Raw genomic sequence first — 17,360 nt, 5'->3', positions numbered from 1 at the left:
CCTCCTCCTATTCCCTCTCCTCTCCTTCCTCCTGTTCCCTCTCCTCTTCCTCCTCCTATTCCCTCTCCTCTCCTTCCTCCTGTTCCCTCTCCTCTCCTTCCTCCTGTTCCCTCTCCTCTCCTTCCTCCTGTTCCCTCTCCTCTCCTTCCTCCTGTTCCCTCTCCTCTTCCTCCTCCTATTCCCTCTCCTCTCCTTCCTCCTGTTCCCTCTCCTCTTCCTCCTCCTATTCCCTCTCCTCTCCTTCCTCCTGTTCCCTCTCCTCTTCCTCCTCCTATTCCCTCTCCTCTCCTTCCTCCTGTTCCCTCTCCTCTTCCTCCTCCTATTCCCTCTCCTCTCCTTCCTCCTGTTCCCTCTCCTCTTCCTCCTCCTATTCCCTCTCCTCTCCTTCCTCCTGTTCCCTCTCCTCTCCTTCCTCCTGTTCCCTCTCCTCTCCTTCCTCCTGTTCCCTCTCCTCTCCTTCCTCCTGTTCCCTCTCCTCTCCTTCCTCCTGTTCCCTCTCCTCTTCCTCCTCCTATTCCCTCTCCTCTCCTTCCTCCTGTTCCCTCTCCTCTTCCTCCTCCTATTCCCTCTCCTCTCCTTCCTCCTGTTCCCTCTCCTCTCCTTCCTCCTGTTCCCTCTCCTCTCCTTCCTCCTGTTCCCTCTCCTCTCCTTCCTCCTGTTCCCTCTCCTCTCCTTCCTCCTGTTCCCTCTCCTCTCCTTCCTCCTGTTCCCTCTCCTCTTCCTCCTCCTATTCCCTCTCCTCTCCTTCCTCCTGTTCCCTCTCCTCTCCTTCCTCCTGTTCCCTCTCCTCTTCCTCCTCCTATTCCCTCTCCTCTCCTTCCTCCTGTTCCCTCTCCTCTCCTTCCTCCTGTTCCCTCTCCTCTCCTTCCTCCTGTTCCCTCTCCTCTCCTTCCTCCTGTTCCCTCTCCTCTCCTTCCTCCTGTTCCCTCTCCTCTTCCTCCTCCTATTCCCTCTCCTCTCCTTCCTCCTGTTCCCTCTCCTCTCCTTCCTCCTGTTCCCTCTCCTCTCCTTCCTCCTGTTCCCTCTCCTCTCCTTCCTCCTGTTCCCTCTCCTCTCCTTCCTCCTGTTCCCTCTCCTCTCCTTCCTCCTGTTCCCTCTCCTCTCCTTCCTCCTGTTCCCTCTCCTCTCCTTCCTCCTGTTCCCTCTCCTCTCCTTCCTCCTGTTCCCTCTCCTCTCCTTCCTCCTGTTCCCTCTCCTCTCCTTCCTCCTGTTCCCTCTCCTCTCCTTCCTCCTGTTCCCTCTCCTCTCCTTCCTCCTGTTCCCTCTCCTCTCCTTCCTCCTGTTCCCTCTCCTCTCCTTCCTCCTGTTCCCTCTCCTCTCCTTCCTCCTGTTCCCTCTCCTCTCCTTCCTCCTGTTCCCTCTCCTCTCCTTCCTCCTGTTCCCTCTCCTCTCCTTCCTCCTGTTCCCTCTCCTCTTCCTCCTCCTATTCCCTCTCCTCTCCTTCCTCCTGTTCCCTCTCCTCTCCTTCCTCCTGTTCCCTCTCCTCTCCCTCCTCCTATTTCCTCTCCTCTTCCTCCTCAAGCTCTCCTTCTTTCCTTGCCTTTCCCTCATTTTTCTTCTCTGATTTCTCTTCTCCCTCCTCCTCCTCCTCCTTACCCGTTCAGTGTGTGGGTAAGTACCAGTCTGCACAGTACGGGGGATGGAGTTCAACATTCATGGGGACCCCCCTAGTCTGGTGGACTGTATGTTGTAGTTTACATTCACTGTCCTCACAACTCGAGTTTGTTCGACTGGACCACCGTCCTGCAACTACGGCACTTCGTCTTTACGTCATTTGTATCAAGTTTCGTATCTTGTGTCTCGTTATGATCTTATGTTGGGCCGTCTTAGCGTCCTTCAAGGAGCTGTTCGCTGTCGACATCGTCAGAATGGTTTAAAAACTGGAAGGCTGTGATCAGGTCACATCTCACTCCTCTGTCTTCCATGGTAGGCCAATTTATAACCTCTAAACCAGCACTGTTGTTCATCTTCCTTAATTTTGGACCCATTTCTAATGTCTTCCTCTGGACCTCCTCTCTGGGTTCTTTTTGTTTCATTGACTACGATGACCAAGCCTGGGAAGCATATATACTTGATTTGGCCTAATGTGCAGTGTGAACAACTTGCTAACCATTTATTATGTGTACTTACATGTGAGTGTGATATCTATCAGCAGTGTGATCCCCATGTATGTGATACAGGAACAGTGTTGTACCCTCGCGTTGCCCCGTCTCTTAACCTTGTATATGTGTGCCATGTCTTTACTACTGTGTATGTACACGCCCTCACCCCTAGCCTAAGCCATGTGTGTCTGTACGTGTATTTCTACATAGAGATACATGTATAGATATAATCAAATACGTCTCTCCCTCCAAGATGGCCTCATACTGGCGCCATTAATTACCCCCTGCGCGAGTTTTAGTGTTTCTGTCTCAACTCACCTGAGATAGCAACTTGTGGCGCCCCGTCCCGTCCCCGCCATCACTAGCACCACCAGCGCTCGCCGTACGTACACCACAGCGCCAGCAATATGTCACCTCACCTCCTGCAGCAGCAGAGATAACTGGGCCCTATACCACCGCCTACCTATACAACACCCCCGCAACACAGACACGTTTTACGATGCATGTGACCACGTGAAACACTACGTCTTACGATACATGTGATCACGTGAAACACTACGTCTTACGATATATGTGACGCCTTGAAACACTATGTCCAAAGAAACACGTCGTAGTTCCTGAACTTACCTGAAACTTTTGTTCTGTGGTCTCAGGTAAGACGAGGCTGTAGCCCGACAGCTGCTACAGGTCCCCCTGTTGAAGATGCCTTTTGCTTTGTTTACATCCTCCACAACACAACACGGAACACCGCCGTCCTGGAAAATGATAGTCCACAGTCATTAAAATATTCATTACGTCATACGAGGAATATATGTACCATGACACATATTAAGTCAAAATTGTTTAAGTGATGCTTAATATATATTCATTAATATAAAGTACGATAGAAAAAAAAAAGAAAGAATCTCATATATATATCTAATTCCAGGTCACGTACTATCTTTTCCAGTTATTACACTCGTGTAATTATACTCTGCTCACATATGCCTCACTCACACACTATATTTTCCTCACAAGTTCATCATTCATCTCCTCAGTGCGTCAGTTAACGCTTCCCGGGTTCATATCTCAGCCACTGTGTTATGGAAACGGAACGTTGGGAGAGGCGGCCAGGCGCAGACACCAGCCTACCGTGCCCCCCAGCTTATGAGGATCCAGAGAAAATGGATTCCAGAACTCGGATCTCCAGCGGTATTGAAAAGCTTCCAGTGGAGGGGGGGTTCGGCGGGGGAAATATGAGAGGTGTTAGAAGTGTGAGGGCGTGGTGGTGGTGGTGGTGGTGGTTGGAGAGGTGGTAGTGGTTGTGGTAGTGGCACACTAGCGGTGTGCCACTACCCTGGAGACGGTGGCACGAGTCTTGGGTAGGAATGGCTCAGCTTTTGACTGAACGCTGAAATAGATAGGTCTAAGGTCACGCCTTTATACCCTCGGGTCATACCGTCAGGTCTAAGGTCACGCCTTTATACCCTCGGGTCATACCGTTAGGTCTAAGGTCACGCCTTTATACCCTCGGGTCATACCGTCAGGTCTAAGGTCACGCCTTTATACCCTCGGGTCATACCGTCAGGTCTAAGGTCACGCCTTTATACCCTCGGGTCATACCGTCGGGCTCAAGGCTCACCCCGTCGTGCTCAAGGGCCACAGTGTCGTGTTCAAGGGAACTCTAATCGCAAAATGGTAATTCATAGGTTCAACATAACATTATCTTTGACTAGATTACCTTCCCTGTTCTTCCCTGTTCTTCAACATGAATACATCTTAGACATGTAACTTCAGCAGCAATTTGTATCATCAGTTGAGAATTCTTTTGTTGAAATAACTTTATATTTGTGTTGTATTTCTCACCTAAAAGAAGTTTTGACTCTCACTGTCCACACTCGCTGCGCCACACGGCAAATGGCAGCCAAGTGTGACATTCTCCTGTGGTGTCAAGCAGCGCAGTGCCATAACATAGAGGCACCATAATGTGATGGTGCTGGAGCATAGAGGCACCATAATGTGATGGTGCTGGAGCATAGAGGCATCATAATATGATGGTGCTGGAGCATAGAGGCACCATAATGTGATGGTGCTGGAGCATAGAGGCACCATAATGTGATGGTGCTGGAGCATAGAGGCATCATAATATGATGGTGCTGGAGCATAGAGGCACCATAATGTGATGGTGCTGGAGCATAGAGGCATCATAATATGATGGTGCTGGAGCATAGAGGCACCATAATATGATGGTGCTGGAGCATAGAGGCACCATAATGTGATGGTGCTGGAGCATAGAGGCACCATAATATGATTTTGCTGGAGCATAGAGGCACCATAATGTGATGGTGCTGGAGCATAGAGGCACCATAATGTGATGGTGCTGGAGCATAGAGGCACCATAATATGATTTTGCTGGAGCATAGAGGCACCATAATGTGATGGTGCTGGAGCACAGAGGCACCATAATATGATTTTGCTGGAGCAAAGAGGCACCATAATCTGATGGTGCTGGAGCACATAGGCACCATGTGATGGTGCTGGAGCAAAGAGGCACCATAATATGATGGTGCTGGAGCAAAGAGGCACCATGTGATGGTGCTGGAGCAAAGAGGCACCATAATATGATGGTGCTGGAGCACAGACACCATCATAATGTGATGGTGCTGTAGTATAGAGGCACCATAACTTAATGGTACTGTAACATTTAGGCACCATAACATAGTGGTGTTGTAACACAGAGGCACCACAAGGCAGAGTTACAATAGTGCCCGACCAGACGAACATGTCGGCATCATAACGTCCCAGACACACATGCTGGTGCATCATAAAGGCATCCACAGTTATAGTGTAGAGTCACCATGACGCCGCCTCGTTACGGCCAGGAGGAGGCACCACTACGTGACAGATGGTGACACCTCCTTGAGACGCCATCAACCTGTGGCAACAGTGTAGAGTGTACTCACACACCATACAGGCAACATAACATGGCACGTGAACTCATAGGGATGAGGCACCATACCTCCATTGGCCCCCAGTGTGTGTGTGTGTGTGTGTGTGTGTGTGTGTGTGTGTGTGTGTGCTCGTTACCGTGGTTCGGTCAGGTGGAAGACGGTCTGTTTGAGGAGGCCGGCCCGGGCCACGCTCCTGGACCTGGCAACCACCTTCGTTAAGCGGCCGACTCACGCTCCTACTGCCCTCCTTCATCCTACACCCCCCCCCCCCGACGGCGCCTCCTGCAGCGTGGCTGACGGAGGCGCGGAAGGTGGCCCCACACCCATGCCGCCTAGGGGGCCACATGAGACGTGGGTGGTGTGATAGCGCAGCAGGGGTCGTGGGCTGGACAGGTTCTGAAGGGAAGGTTCAAAATGATATATGTCTGATGAGGTGACAAGTTCTGCTGGACACTGAAGATGCCTTATAGTTTTATGGACACTAATGTATATATATATATATATATATATATATATATATATATATATATATATATATATATATATATATATATATATATATTCCTATGAGTCCACGGTGAAAATGAAACACGATAAGTTCCCAAGTGCACTTTCGTGTAATAATCACATCATCAGGGGAGACACAAGAGAGAAATATAAGTCAGTTGATGTACATCGAAGAGACGAAGCTAGGACGCCATTTGGTAAACATATATATATTTATATATATATATATATATATATATATATATATATATATATATATATATATATATATATATCATTGTGTAACATTAGTACATAGAGGACATAGAACACTGAGGGCTTTTAACTCATACCAAACTCATGGTCTTGAAGTTCCCCATATGTGCCTGAGATGTGCGCAGGTAGATATGATAGACCTTGAAATAGCAGCTTTATATGTACACAAGAACATCAAGATTTTAGTTGTACATGTGCAACAGTTCGTCAAGATTGCAGCTGTACATGTACACCAATTTGTAAGGATAACAACTATACACGTGCTCCAGTTCGCAAGGATATCAGCTGTGCATGTATACCAGCTCGTCCCTCTGGCAGCTGTACATGTACACCATTTCGTCCCTCTGGCAGCTGTACATGTACACCAGTTCGTCCCTCTGGCAGCTGTGCATGTACACCAGTTCCTTCCTCTGGCAGCTGTGCATGTACACCAGTTCGTCCCTCTGGCAGATGTACGTGTTCACCAGTTCGTCCCTCTGGCAGCTGTGCATGTACACCAGTTCGTCCCTCTGGCAGCTGTACATGTAAACCAGTTCGTCCCTGTGGCAGATGTACATGTACACCAGTTCGTCCCTCTGGCAGCTGTGCATGTACACCAGTTCCTCCCTCTGGCAGCTGTGCATGTACACCAGTTCGTCCCTCTGGCAGCTGTACATGTACACCAGTTCGTCCCTCTGGCAGCTGTGCACATATGTACACCAGGTCATCAGCTCGCCCCAGTAGGTAGTGATGTAACAAGCGCATGATAAAAAGTACATTTAACCAAAACCCAAAAATGCGAAACTTGGACTTAAAAAAACGAACAAGTAAAAGATATCGGATATATTTTTTTCGCGGATTTGATGAAGTTATCATCTTTTTTCCCCTCTGCTCCGTCGATCTGTCCGTGTCAGCAAAATGTATGAACGGTTCAATCTCTATACAGGACTTTGCTTTGCTCTCCATCAAGGAGAGACTATTTATCTCCTGGGGTTCGCTGATGATAAGCTGGAAACTGAAGCCTTATCTCTTGTTATCAGCTCCTCCACCAGCTTGATCTACCTCCCCTCAGGTCTTCTCTCCTCTTCCCCCCTCAGCCCCAGTCACAAGTGGGGGGAGGGAAATGTGTGTGGGTAGTGCTGGAAGCCTTTGAAACAAATTGGCCGAAAATGATTAATTTGTATCATGAATAACAAACAATTACTCTCTCTTTCTTTCTGCCCGCACCGCAGCCGCCTGGCTCACAGCGCCCGGGAATTATGCACTGCTAAATTTAATTATATACTTGTCCTGAAACAGAAAGTGAAAATTACAGAAATTACCTTATTTAATTTCATCATGTGATTCTAATGACACAAGCCGCAGGCAGCGGTGGCGGTATTATCATAACAGTTGGTCAGTAGCGCGAGTTTTTAACTCGTTAATGTGTTGTGTTGCTTGATGATTCTGATGTGGCATCTCTTGTGTTGCAGGCTGCTCGGCTCTGGACGATGGTGGGTCGCCGGCAGACGACGTACTCATCCTCTGTCCCACACCTCGTCCACAACCACATTCCCAGACACAACCCCAAACCTGGCTGCAACCACAGACCTCTCTACAACCACGGACCTGGCCGCAACCACAGACCTCTCTACAACCACGGACCTGGCCACGACCACAGACCTCTCTACAACCACGGACATGGCCACGACCACAGACCTCTCTAGAACCCCAGACATGGCCACGACCACAGACCTCTCTAGAACCACAGACATGGCCACAACCACAGACCTCTCTACAACCACAGACACGGTTACAACCACAAGTTCTACCACAGCCATTAGCCCATACAGAATCAGACACTTCGTCAGAACCACATCAGAGATGGTCACAACCTCCCTACCAAACCCGAACGCAGTTCACCACCACATCTCCACCAGCTCCTCTCACCCAAAGCCAACCACCACAACAACCTCGGACACAACCACAGCAGAGTCTGCCGACGTCTTCGCAACAGCCCTCACAACCTCTCCGTCATCTTTCTTCAACCCCAGCAAGTCGGCATTACCACCGCAATCAAAGCCCCGGCAACAGACCCAGCGAGGCAACCCCAGGTAAGTCCCCCCTCTCATTATAATGTCACGTAGTGGAACACTATGCTTTGGAGGCGTCACGCCAACAGCTTTGGTGGGGGGAATTACCAAGTGAAAGAAAACGGATGGGTACTCACCCTTCGGCCCGATCTCCATACACAATTCAGTCGCAGTTCAACGAAACCGTTGGGTGTTGTAGACTTTTGTAGTGCTTGGGTACAGTTCAATTATTGCCGCTGTCCACATGACACAATATGAAAGGTAAGTGTGTGTGAAGGAATTAGGATGCACAGATTTGCTTGCCTTCGTGTGACTCTGCGAGAGATCGTTACCATGAAACGGAGAAGTTGAGAGACACAAGTCCTCACTGTCCCTCATGAGTACCATGTTTACATCATCACTACTAAGATGGCCGTCATCAACAGTAGCCCCGTCTACACATGGTGACTGTCATGAGGGATCACTTCCACATGGTGGAGACCATGATCTTGCTCTCCACCACAACCTCTTACCACCCCAGCTTGAGGTATCACAATGACAAGTACCATCACCACCCGCCACCACCACACAGTCACCATCATCATCACATCATCATCAGTATCCTGGTTACCATCTTCACCATCAGTGTGATATCACCATCGTCACCGCCACCATCACTACTATCCCATCCATCATCACTGTCCATGCCATCACTATCCCATCCATCATCACTGTCCATGCCATCACTATCCCATCCATCATCTCTGTCCATGCCATCACTATCCCATCCATCATCTCTGTCCATGCCATCACTATCCCATCCATCATCACTGTCCATGCCATCACTATCCCATCCATCATCTCTGTCCATGCCATCACTATCCCATCCATCATCACTGTCCATGCCATCACTATCCCATCCATCATCACTGTCCATGCCATCACTATCCTGATCACCATACGACCCATCCCTAGCATCATAACCCCTCACTGTTATCTAACACCTTGGTTATTGATTTCACACCATTCACATCCCTCACTGTCAACACACTTGCCATCACAGTCTCCTTCACCATCTGCATCTCCTCTCCACCATCACTGTCATCGCCACACTCACCATCAACATCTCCATCATCGTCATCATCATCATCATCATCATCATCATCATCATTATCACTTGGGCATATTGATATCAGGATTGCAATTGCATCATGGTGATCGACACCCCCAGCAGCTAATGACAGACCAGCCTGGGGCTCGTCACACACCCCAGCAGCTGATGACGGACCAGCCTGGGGCTCGTCACACACCCCAGCAACTGATGACAGACCAGCCTGGGGCTCGTCACACACCCCAGCAGCTAATGACGGACCAGCCTGGGGCTCGTCATCCCCCAGCAGCTGATGACAGACCAGCCTGGGGCTCGTCACACACCCCAGCAGCTGATGACAGACCAGCCTGGGGCTCGTCATCCCCCAGCAGCTGATGACAGACCAGCCTGGGGCTCGTCATCCCCCAGCAGCTGATGACAGACCAGCCTGGGGCTCGTCATCCCCCAGCAGCTGATGACAGACTAGCCTGGGGCTCGTCATCCCCCAGCAGCTGATGACAGACCAGCCTGGGGCTCGTCATCCCCCAGCAGCTAATGACGGACCAGCCCGGGGCTCGTCACACACCCCAGCAGCTAATGACGGACCAGCCTGGGGCTCGTCATCCCCCAGCAGCTGATGACAGACCAGCCTGGGGCTCGTCATCCCCCAGCAGCTAATGACGGACCAGCCCGGGGCTCGTCACACACCCAAGCAGCTGATGACAGACCAGCTTGGGGCTCGTCACACACCCCAGCAGATAATGACAGACTAGCCTGGGGCTCGTCATCCCCCAGCAGCTGATGACAGACCAGCCTGGGGCTCGTCATCCCCCAGCAGCTAATGACGGACCAGCCTGGGGCTCGTCACACACCCCAGCAGCTAATGACGGACCAGCCTGGGGCTCGTCACACACCCAAGCAGCTGATGACAGACCAGCCTGGGGCTCGTCACACACCCCAGCAGATAATGACAGACTAGCCTGGGGCTCGTCATCCCCCAGCAGCTAATGACAGACCAACCTGGGGTCGTCATCCCCCAGCAGCAAATGACAGAAGAGCATCGCTGTGGTCGTAACGCTATCGTACTCTCAAAATCCTCCACGAAACACGCGATGGGAAAGTCTCACTATAAATATAGAGAGAGAATTGAATTAGTACCCCCCTCTTATCACACTGACCCCGACCCCTCAAGAAGGCTTACACCACGTAAAGTTGACGTCCAGATCACCTGGTTGTATACACACAAGCGATGCAGAAGTATACATCACGTGTATGTATACAGCCGTGTTTGTGTATGTTCGACCAGAGGGGGGGTTTTATGACGGCGTTAAGCGACAGGGGACAAAAATCGAGGGACCTTCTCATCAAGTTTTTATGTGGACAATGATTGCAATTGATTTTGCTCGACCAGCGGAGTTCCGTGGTTAAAAATGTGCTTGTTGAGGCTAGCTGACTTCAAAGAGCTCGCTGTGGGCAGCTGACTGCAGAGGTAGAGCTCGCTGAAGGCAGCTGACTGCAGAGGTAGAGCTCGCTGAAGGCAGCTGACTGCAGAGGTAGAGCTCGCTGAAGGCAGCTGACTGCAGAGGTAGAGCTCGCTGAAGGCAGCTGACTGCAGCAGTAGAGCTCGCTGAAGGCAGCTGACTGCAGAGGTAGAGCTCGCTGAAGGCAGCTGACTGCAGAGGTAGAGCTCGCTGAAGGCAGCTGACTGCTGTAGTCACTGTAGTGTATTATGCAGTAGGGGCAGGGAGTCCTACACTGGTAGGATCTCATTCCTTGTACTTCGCTATGATACAACTCTTGAAACTTGTATATGGTGTCCGCCTTCAATATATCTTAACTGCGCCATCACTACTCATCCACAATGTGCTGGAAAAATACATCAGAACATCTTTAGTCACAAGTTTTGCTGTTAATTTCATATTATGACTTTCTGGTTTGTACGATCTTTGCGTCTGTCGAAAAACTGTTCACTGTCTACATCAAGAGAAAGGTTTGATATCTTAAAGGTTATGATCAAGTCACTCCTTACTCTCCTCTTTTCCATAGTTGACATACATAAGGCCGCGTACAATTCTGCGTAACTCATGCCTTTTCATTCAGGTATCATCATCTTTGTTGTCATCCTCTGGACCTTCTCTGTTGGTTCCTTGTGCACTTCTAAATGTGGCGACCAAACTTAGGAAGTACATTCCAGATGTGGCCATATTGGCAATGTGAACAGCATTTTTTTTTTACGTTTGTTGGGATGTCCCGGGCAACTGAATGCCCTAATCAAGGCCATCTCATAATCGCTATATAGATATACATATATATATATATATATATATATATATATATATATATATATATATATATATATATATATATATCCCTGGGGATAGGGGAGAAAGAATACTTCCCACGTATTCCCTGCGTGTCGTAGAAGGCGACTAAAAGGGGAGTGAGCGGGGGGCTGGAAATCCTCCCCTCTCATTATTTATTTTTAATTTTCCAAAAGAAGGAACAGAGAAGGGGGCCAGGTGAGGATATTCCCTCAAAGGCCCAGTTCTCTGTTCTTAAAGCTACCTCGCTAACGCGGGAAATGGCGAATAGTTTGAAAGAAGAAAAGATATATATATATATATATATATATATATATATATATATATATATATATATATATATATATATATATATATATATATATATATATATATACCCAAGCCTAAGCCAGGTATCCATTTTATCGACCAGCCCTTAAGTGAGAATGAACAGCTGGGTTAACTGGGCCGGCTGCTGCCACCAGGATTGGAATCAACGCAGACTCGACCCCCGACCGGCCCGTGGATGCGTCTCGTTCAGCAACGCCACACCTGTGGAATATGTCCGTGTTCATTGCACCTGGATGCAATTGTAGTACTTGTCAGCAGACAGTTTGTGTCATTGACTATTCTCCTAACGCGCGCGCGCCCGCGTGTGTGTGTGTGTGTGTGTGTGTGTGTGTGTGTGTGGAGGGGGGATGGGAGGAAGGTTGGAGGGATGTGAACTCCCAGATCTCTCTCTCTCTCTCTCTCTCTCTCTCTCTCTCTCTCTCTCTCTCTCTCTCTCTCTCTCTCTCTCTCTCTCTCTCTCTCTCTCAGAGCGGGATCACACTCCTCTTTCTTCCTTCCATCGCTTGCATGTTGATCTAGATTGCCTTCCTGGTTCAAAAAAAATATTCTCTCCTCCGGCGGAGCGACTTGACACCAGGTGACCGTAATGGTGGAGCCTCGGCGTCTGCTGAAGGACACGTCACGAGCTCCGAGGTAAAGGAAGGAATCCATTAAGCAGCTTAACCTCCGTCAGGTGTTGTTGACGGTGGCCGCCACCTCGAGATGGGGGCCTCTGACGCGCGCCCTCTGTGAGAGGCAGCCGTGCGAGGTGGTGATGTGTCGCCGCGCCTTCTGTGTGTGTGTGAGAGGCAGCCGTGCGAGGTGGTGATGTGTCGCGCCTTCTGTGTGTGTGTGAGAGACAGCCGTGCGAGGTGGTGATGTGTCGCGCCTTCTGTGTGTGTGTGTGTGTGTGAGAGGCAGCCGTGCGAGGTGGTGATGTGTCGCCGCGCCTTCTGTGTGTGTGTGAGAGGCAGCCGTGCGAGGTGGTGATGTGTCGCGCCTTCTGTGAGTGTGTGAGAGGCAGCCGTGCGAGGTGGTGATGTGTCGCCGCGCCTTCTGTGTGTGTGTGAGAGGCAGCCGTGCGAGGTGGTGATGTGTCGCCTCGCCTTCTGTGTGTGTGTGTGAGAGGCAGCCGTGCGAGGTGGTGAGTCGCGCCTCCTGTGTGTGTGAGAGGCAGCCGTGCGAGGTGGTGATGTGTCGCGCCTCCTGTGTGTGTGTGTGAGAGGCAGCCGTGCGAGGTGGTGGTGTGTCGCGCCTTCTGTGTGTGTGTGTGAGAGGCAGCCGTGCGAGGTGGTGATGTGTCGCGCCTTCTGTGTGTGTGAGAGGCAGCCGTGCGAGGTGGTGATGTGTCGCTCCTTCTGTGAGTGTGTGAGAGGCAGCCGTGCGAGGTGGTGATGTGTCGCCGCGCCTTCTGTGTGTGGGTGAGAGGCAGCCGTGCGAGGTGGTGATGTGTCGCGCCTTCTGTGTGTGTGTGAGAGGCAGTCGTGCGAGGTAGTGATGTGTCGCGCCTTGTGTGTGTGTGAGAAGCAGTCGTGCGACGTGATGTGTCGCCGCGCCTTCTGTGTGTGTGAGAGGCAGTCGTGCGACGTGATGTGTCGCGCCTTCTGTGTGTGTGTGTGAGAGGCAGCCGTGCGTGGTGGTGATGTGTCGCGCCTTCTGTGTGTGTGTGAGAGGCAGCCGTGCGAGGTGGTGATGTGTCGCCGCGCCTTCTGTGTGTGTGTGAGAGGCAGTCGTGCGAGGTGGTGATGTGTCGCCGCGCCTTCTGTGTGTGTGATAGGCAGTCGTGCGAGGTGGTGATGTGTCACGCCTTCTGTGTGTGTGTGAGAGGCAGCCGTGCGAGGTGGTGATGTTTCGCGCCTTCTGTGTGTGTGAGAGGCAGCCGTGCGAGGTGGCGATGTGTCGCGCCTCCTGTGAGTGTGTGAGAGGCGGTCGTGCGAGGTGCTGATGTGTTGCGCCTTCTGTGTGTGTGTGAGAGGCAGTCGTGCGAGGTGGTGATGTGTCGCGCCTTGTGTGTGTGTGAGAGGCAGCCGTGCAAGTTGATGTGTCGTACCTTCTGTGTGTGTGAGAGGCAGCCGTGCGAGGTGATGTGTCGCGCCTTCTGTGTGTGTGAGAGGCAGCAGTGTGAGGTGATGTGTAGTACCCCCTGTTTGTATGATAGAGGCAGTGTTGAAAGGTGACATGTAGCGCCCCATGTGTGTATGAGAGAGGCAATGGTGTGAGGTGGTGTAGCGCCCCATGTGTGTATGACAGAGGCAGTAGTGTGAAGAGATGTGTAACGCCCCCGTGTGCATGAAAGGCATTGGTGTTACGTGACATGTAGTGACGTATGTGTATGTGTGTGTGTGTGTGTGTGTGTGTGTGGGTGGGTGGGTGTGGGTGTGAAAGAGAGGCAGCGGTGTGAGGTGATCTGTTACGCCCTGTGTGTTAGAAAATGTATAAATTATACCCCAATCTTTACTTTCATTTGGTTTATTGCACATATCAGATGGCAAGACGCAGTTGTTTTACAACATCGTAAAGTCCCAGTAAAGTGGGTGGGACAGTTCAGAGCCGGCCTGAGCCTTATAGAGGCTCATGTGGGACGCCCTGGCAGACCTGATGGTTCTCTCTCGTGCTTCGCCTGGACACAGAAGACCTCCCCACCTCCAGCACTGGTCTGGCCTCACACCGGCCCCACACGTCCAGCTGGCTAGGCATCTGCTGGTCACACTCACACTGATCCACATGACCCAGTGGTCACAATGTCTCCAGTGTGTGAATGTCTCCATTATGTAATTGTCTCCAGTATGAAAAAGTTCCCAGTATGTAACAGTCCCCAGTATTTAAGTCCCCATTATTTAACAGTCCCCAGTATGTAACAGTCCCCATTATTTAACAGTCCCCAGTATGTAACAGTCCCCAGTATGTAACAGTCCCCCGTATGTAACAGTCCCCAGTATGTAACAGTCCCCAGTATTTAAGTCCCCATTATTTAACAGTCCCCAGTATGTAACAGTCCCCATTATTTAACAGTCCCCAGTATGTAACAGTCCCCAGTATGTAACAGTCCCCAGTATGTAACAGTCCCCAGTATGCACCAGTGCCCAGTATGTAACAGTCCCCAGTATGCACCAGTCCCCATTATGTAACAGTCCCCAGTATGCACCAGTCCCCATTATGTAACAGTCCCCAGTATGCACCAGTCCCCATTATGTAACAGTCCCCAGTATGCACCAGTCCCCATTATGTAACAGTCCCCAGTATGCACCAGTCCCCAGTATGTAACAGTCCCCAGTATGCACCAGTCCCCATTATGTAACAGTCCCCAGTATGCACCAGTCCCCAGTATGTGACAGTCCCCAGTATGCACCAGTCCCCAGTATGTAACAGTCCCCAGTATGCACCAGTCCCCAGTATGAAACAGTCCCCAGTATGTAACAGTCCCCAGTATGTAACAGTTCCCAGTATGTAACAGTCCCCAGTATGTAACAGTCCCCAGTATTGAAATGTCTCCATTATGTAAGTAAACAAAACCCGTAGGATCGCTTGGTCACCTGATGGAGACGTGGAGGACGAGTGTGGGTCACATGGAGCAGCCAGGCCGGCCTGGCTCACCGTGACCTGGTCAATGACCTCAATAGATGACCCCCCCTCACTGGGCTCGGGGGGGAGGGGAGAGGGGAAGGTCGTCAGTCGTCGAGGGCTTGGGGACTGAGGGGAAGGGAGGGGTTATATGTGTGGGAATAGTTACTAATTGTTCATCAGGGAGTTTGAGTGTGTCCAGAATACGAACATGGCTGAAATTTCGTCCCCGAGTCCTTGTGTGCGTGGCGGCGTATTGCCCCCCAGCTCACGTGTTGACCCCCGGGTACAGCGGCACCAGTCTACCCAGGCCAGACCAGGCCATGGAGGGTGAGGTCACACGACTGGTATGAAGGACGCTCTCTCTGTCTCTGTCTGTCTCTCTCTCTCTCTCTCTCTCTCTCTCTCTCTCTCTCTCTCTCTCTCTCTCTCTCTCTCTCTCTCTATCTCTATCTCTATCTATCTATCTATCTATCTATCTATCCATCTATCCATCTCTCTCTCTCTCTCTCTCTCTCTCTCTCTCTCTCTCTCTCTCTGTCTATCTATCTTTCTATCTATCTATCTATCTATCTATCTCTAAACAGATAGACGTGCATGCATGGTCGTTGTTCTACAGTTGGTAAAGGTAAATCCCCAAGTACCATTTTCAGTGTAGGGAAGATGATGAAAATGGCAGTTTGGAAATTTTACTTTTTTTACGTCTAACCAGGAAACGTGTGTTCTGAAATTAGGGTCAAGCTGAGTGGGGTGATCATGAGCGATAATAATCAACCTTCGTTCTTGCTTGTTACCTGGTCTTGGGTAAGGTGTCGTTTGAGACTAATGGTAGTTAACAGAGAGGACGAGTCTTCTATCATCCGTTCCGTCGTGTTATTGTCTCCCCCAAACGTCTCGTCCACGACCAATCTCACGCCTTGTCGTCTACGCTACACCAGTACACACGACACAGCCCCTTGGGGGAGGGCCGTCTGGGTAGATCGCCCCAGCGCCTGACGGGGTTGTCATCATGTGGGGAACAGGTCCTCCCGGTGTTGTCGCTGAAGGGGTAAGGGAGGCATGACTGTCGCGTGGCTTGGGGGGAGGGAAGCTGCTATCACAGGCTCGCCTCGCTATCTGGAGTGGCCGGATTTAGATTCAGCAGAAATGGATGGCATCTGGCACTGCTGTGATTGTGTGTGGAGGTTTGGTACGCGTGGTCTGGACGAGACGAAGAAACACAGTGGCCTCCGACGAGGTTTTTGTTGTGTGTGTGTGTGTGTGTGTGTGTGTGACCTGCCTGGGGTCGTCTGCAGTTAGCTGCTGGACAAGTGTTCCACATTGTCCCTTAACAGCGGTTGAATGCAGTTAGCTGCTGGACAAGTGTTCCACATTGTCCCTTAACAGCGGTTGAATATCGAGAGCTGTTCTCCACATCGGATAACAACAGCTAAACGCTGGCAACTGTGCTACGTATCGCTTGACAGCAAACACACACTGGCAACCGTCCCACATCGCTTGACGGCAATATAATCGTGACAACTGTTCTACGTATCGCTTGACAGCAACTTAATGACAAGTGTCATACATCGCTTGACACCCGCTTATCACCGACACCCGCTTATCACCGAAAGCCACCCCACACACCGACCGACACATGTCGAGATGAAACGGGATATAGAAATGATTTCCGCGTCGTTGTAATGGCACATGATCATCTCTTTTTCCCCTCCCTCACCTCTGACGCGTCCGAAATTATTCGAAAATAAGGACCACAGTCCCTAGGGGTGAGGACCTGGCCGTGAGGGACGTGTCCCCGGCGGTGCACGTCTCTGGGGGACCTACAGACGTGTTACATGCTGCACGGCTGGCTAGGCCTCTTGTTGCCCCTGGTGTTTTCACCCGGCTGAAGTTGGTGAGTCTATATCGACCAACCAGATGAAGGGCTAGGTGAGCTGTGTGTCGTCTGCCCGAGCCTGGGATCGAACGTAGGCTAGCGAATCAAAAGTCAGCAACGAATACCACCACGCCACCGAGGCTCGTGATGGTTGTATACCTCTATAACTTATAACTTTCACTGATGTATGATATACGATGAAGACAGAGAGATGGATCAGGTATACCAGATCTGTAGCCATAATAGACACAGTCTTCTGTGCGTCACGAATTTTCCACAGTTTACATCCATCTTTGTTTATAGAGAGGCGAACTGGCCTCGTCCCATCCCGCGGTGATCTACCAGTCCTGCCTGACCCACTCCACACCACCAGTCCTGC

At 50.7% G+C, this 17,360-nt stretch overlaps 1 protein-coding gene across 1 annotated transcript in view; it reads left to right on the top strand.

Annotated features, from left to right (window-relative positions):
- LOC139759405 (uncharacterized) overlaps positions 1–17,360 on the top strand; it is a gene marked incomplete at its 5' end in the record, with an annotated part of 233,319 nt that overhangs the window by 133,798 nt on the left and 82,161 nt on the right. The window contains one exon of the mRNA XM_071681488.1: positions 7,246–7,866. Within this exon, the coding sequence (XP_071537589.1) occupies positions 7,246–7,866 (621 nt within the window). The remainder of the gene's footprint in view (positions 1–7,245; positions 7,867–17,360) is intronic.

The sequence above is a fragment of the Panulirus ornatus genome, chromosome 33 (assembly GCF_036320965.1).
Source record: "Panulirus ornatus isolate Po-2019 chromosome 33, ASM3632096v1, whole genome shotgun sequence".
NCBI classification, from domain to species: Eukaryota; Metazoa; Arthropoda; class Malacostraca; order Decapoda; family Palinuridae; genus Panulirus; species Panulirus ornatus.
This window is presented reverse-complemented; position numbering and strand designations above follow the sequence as displayed.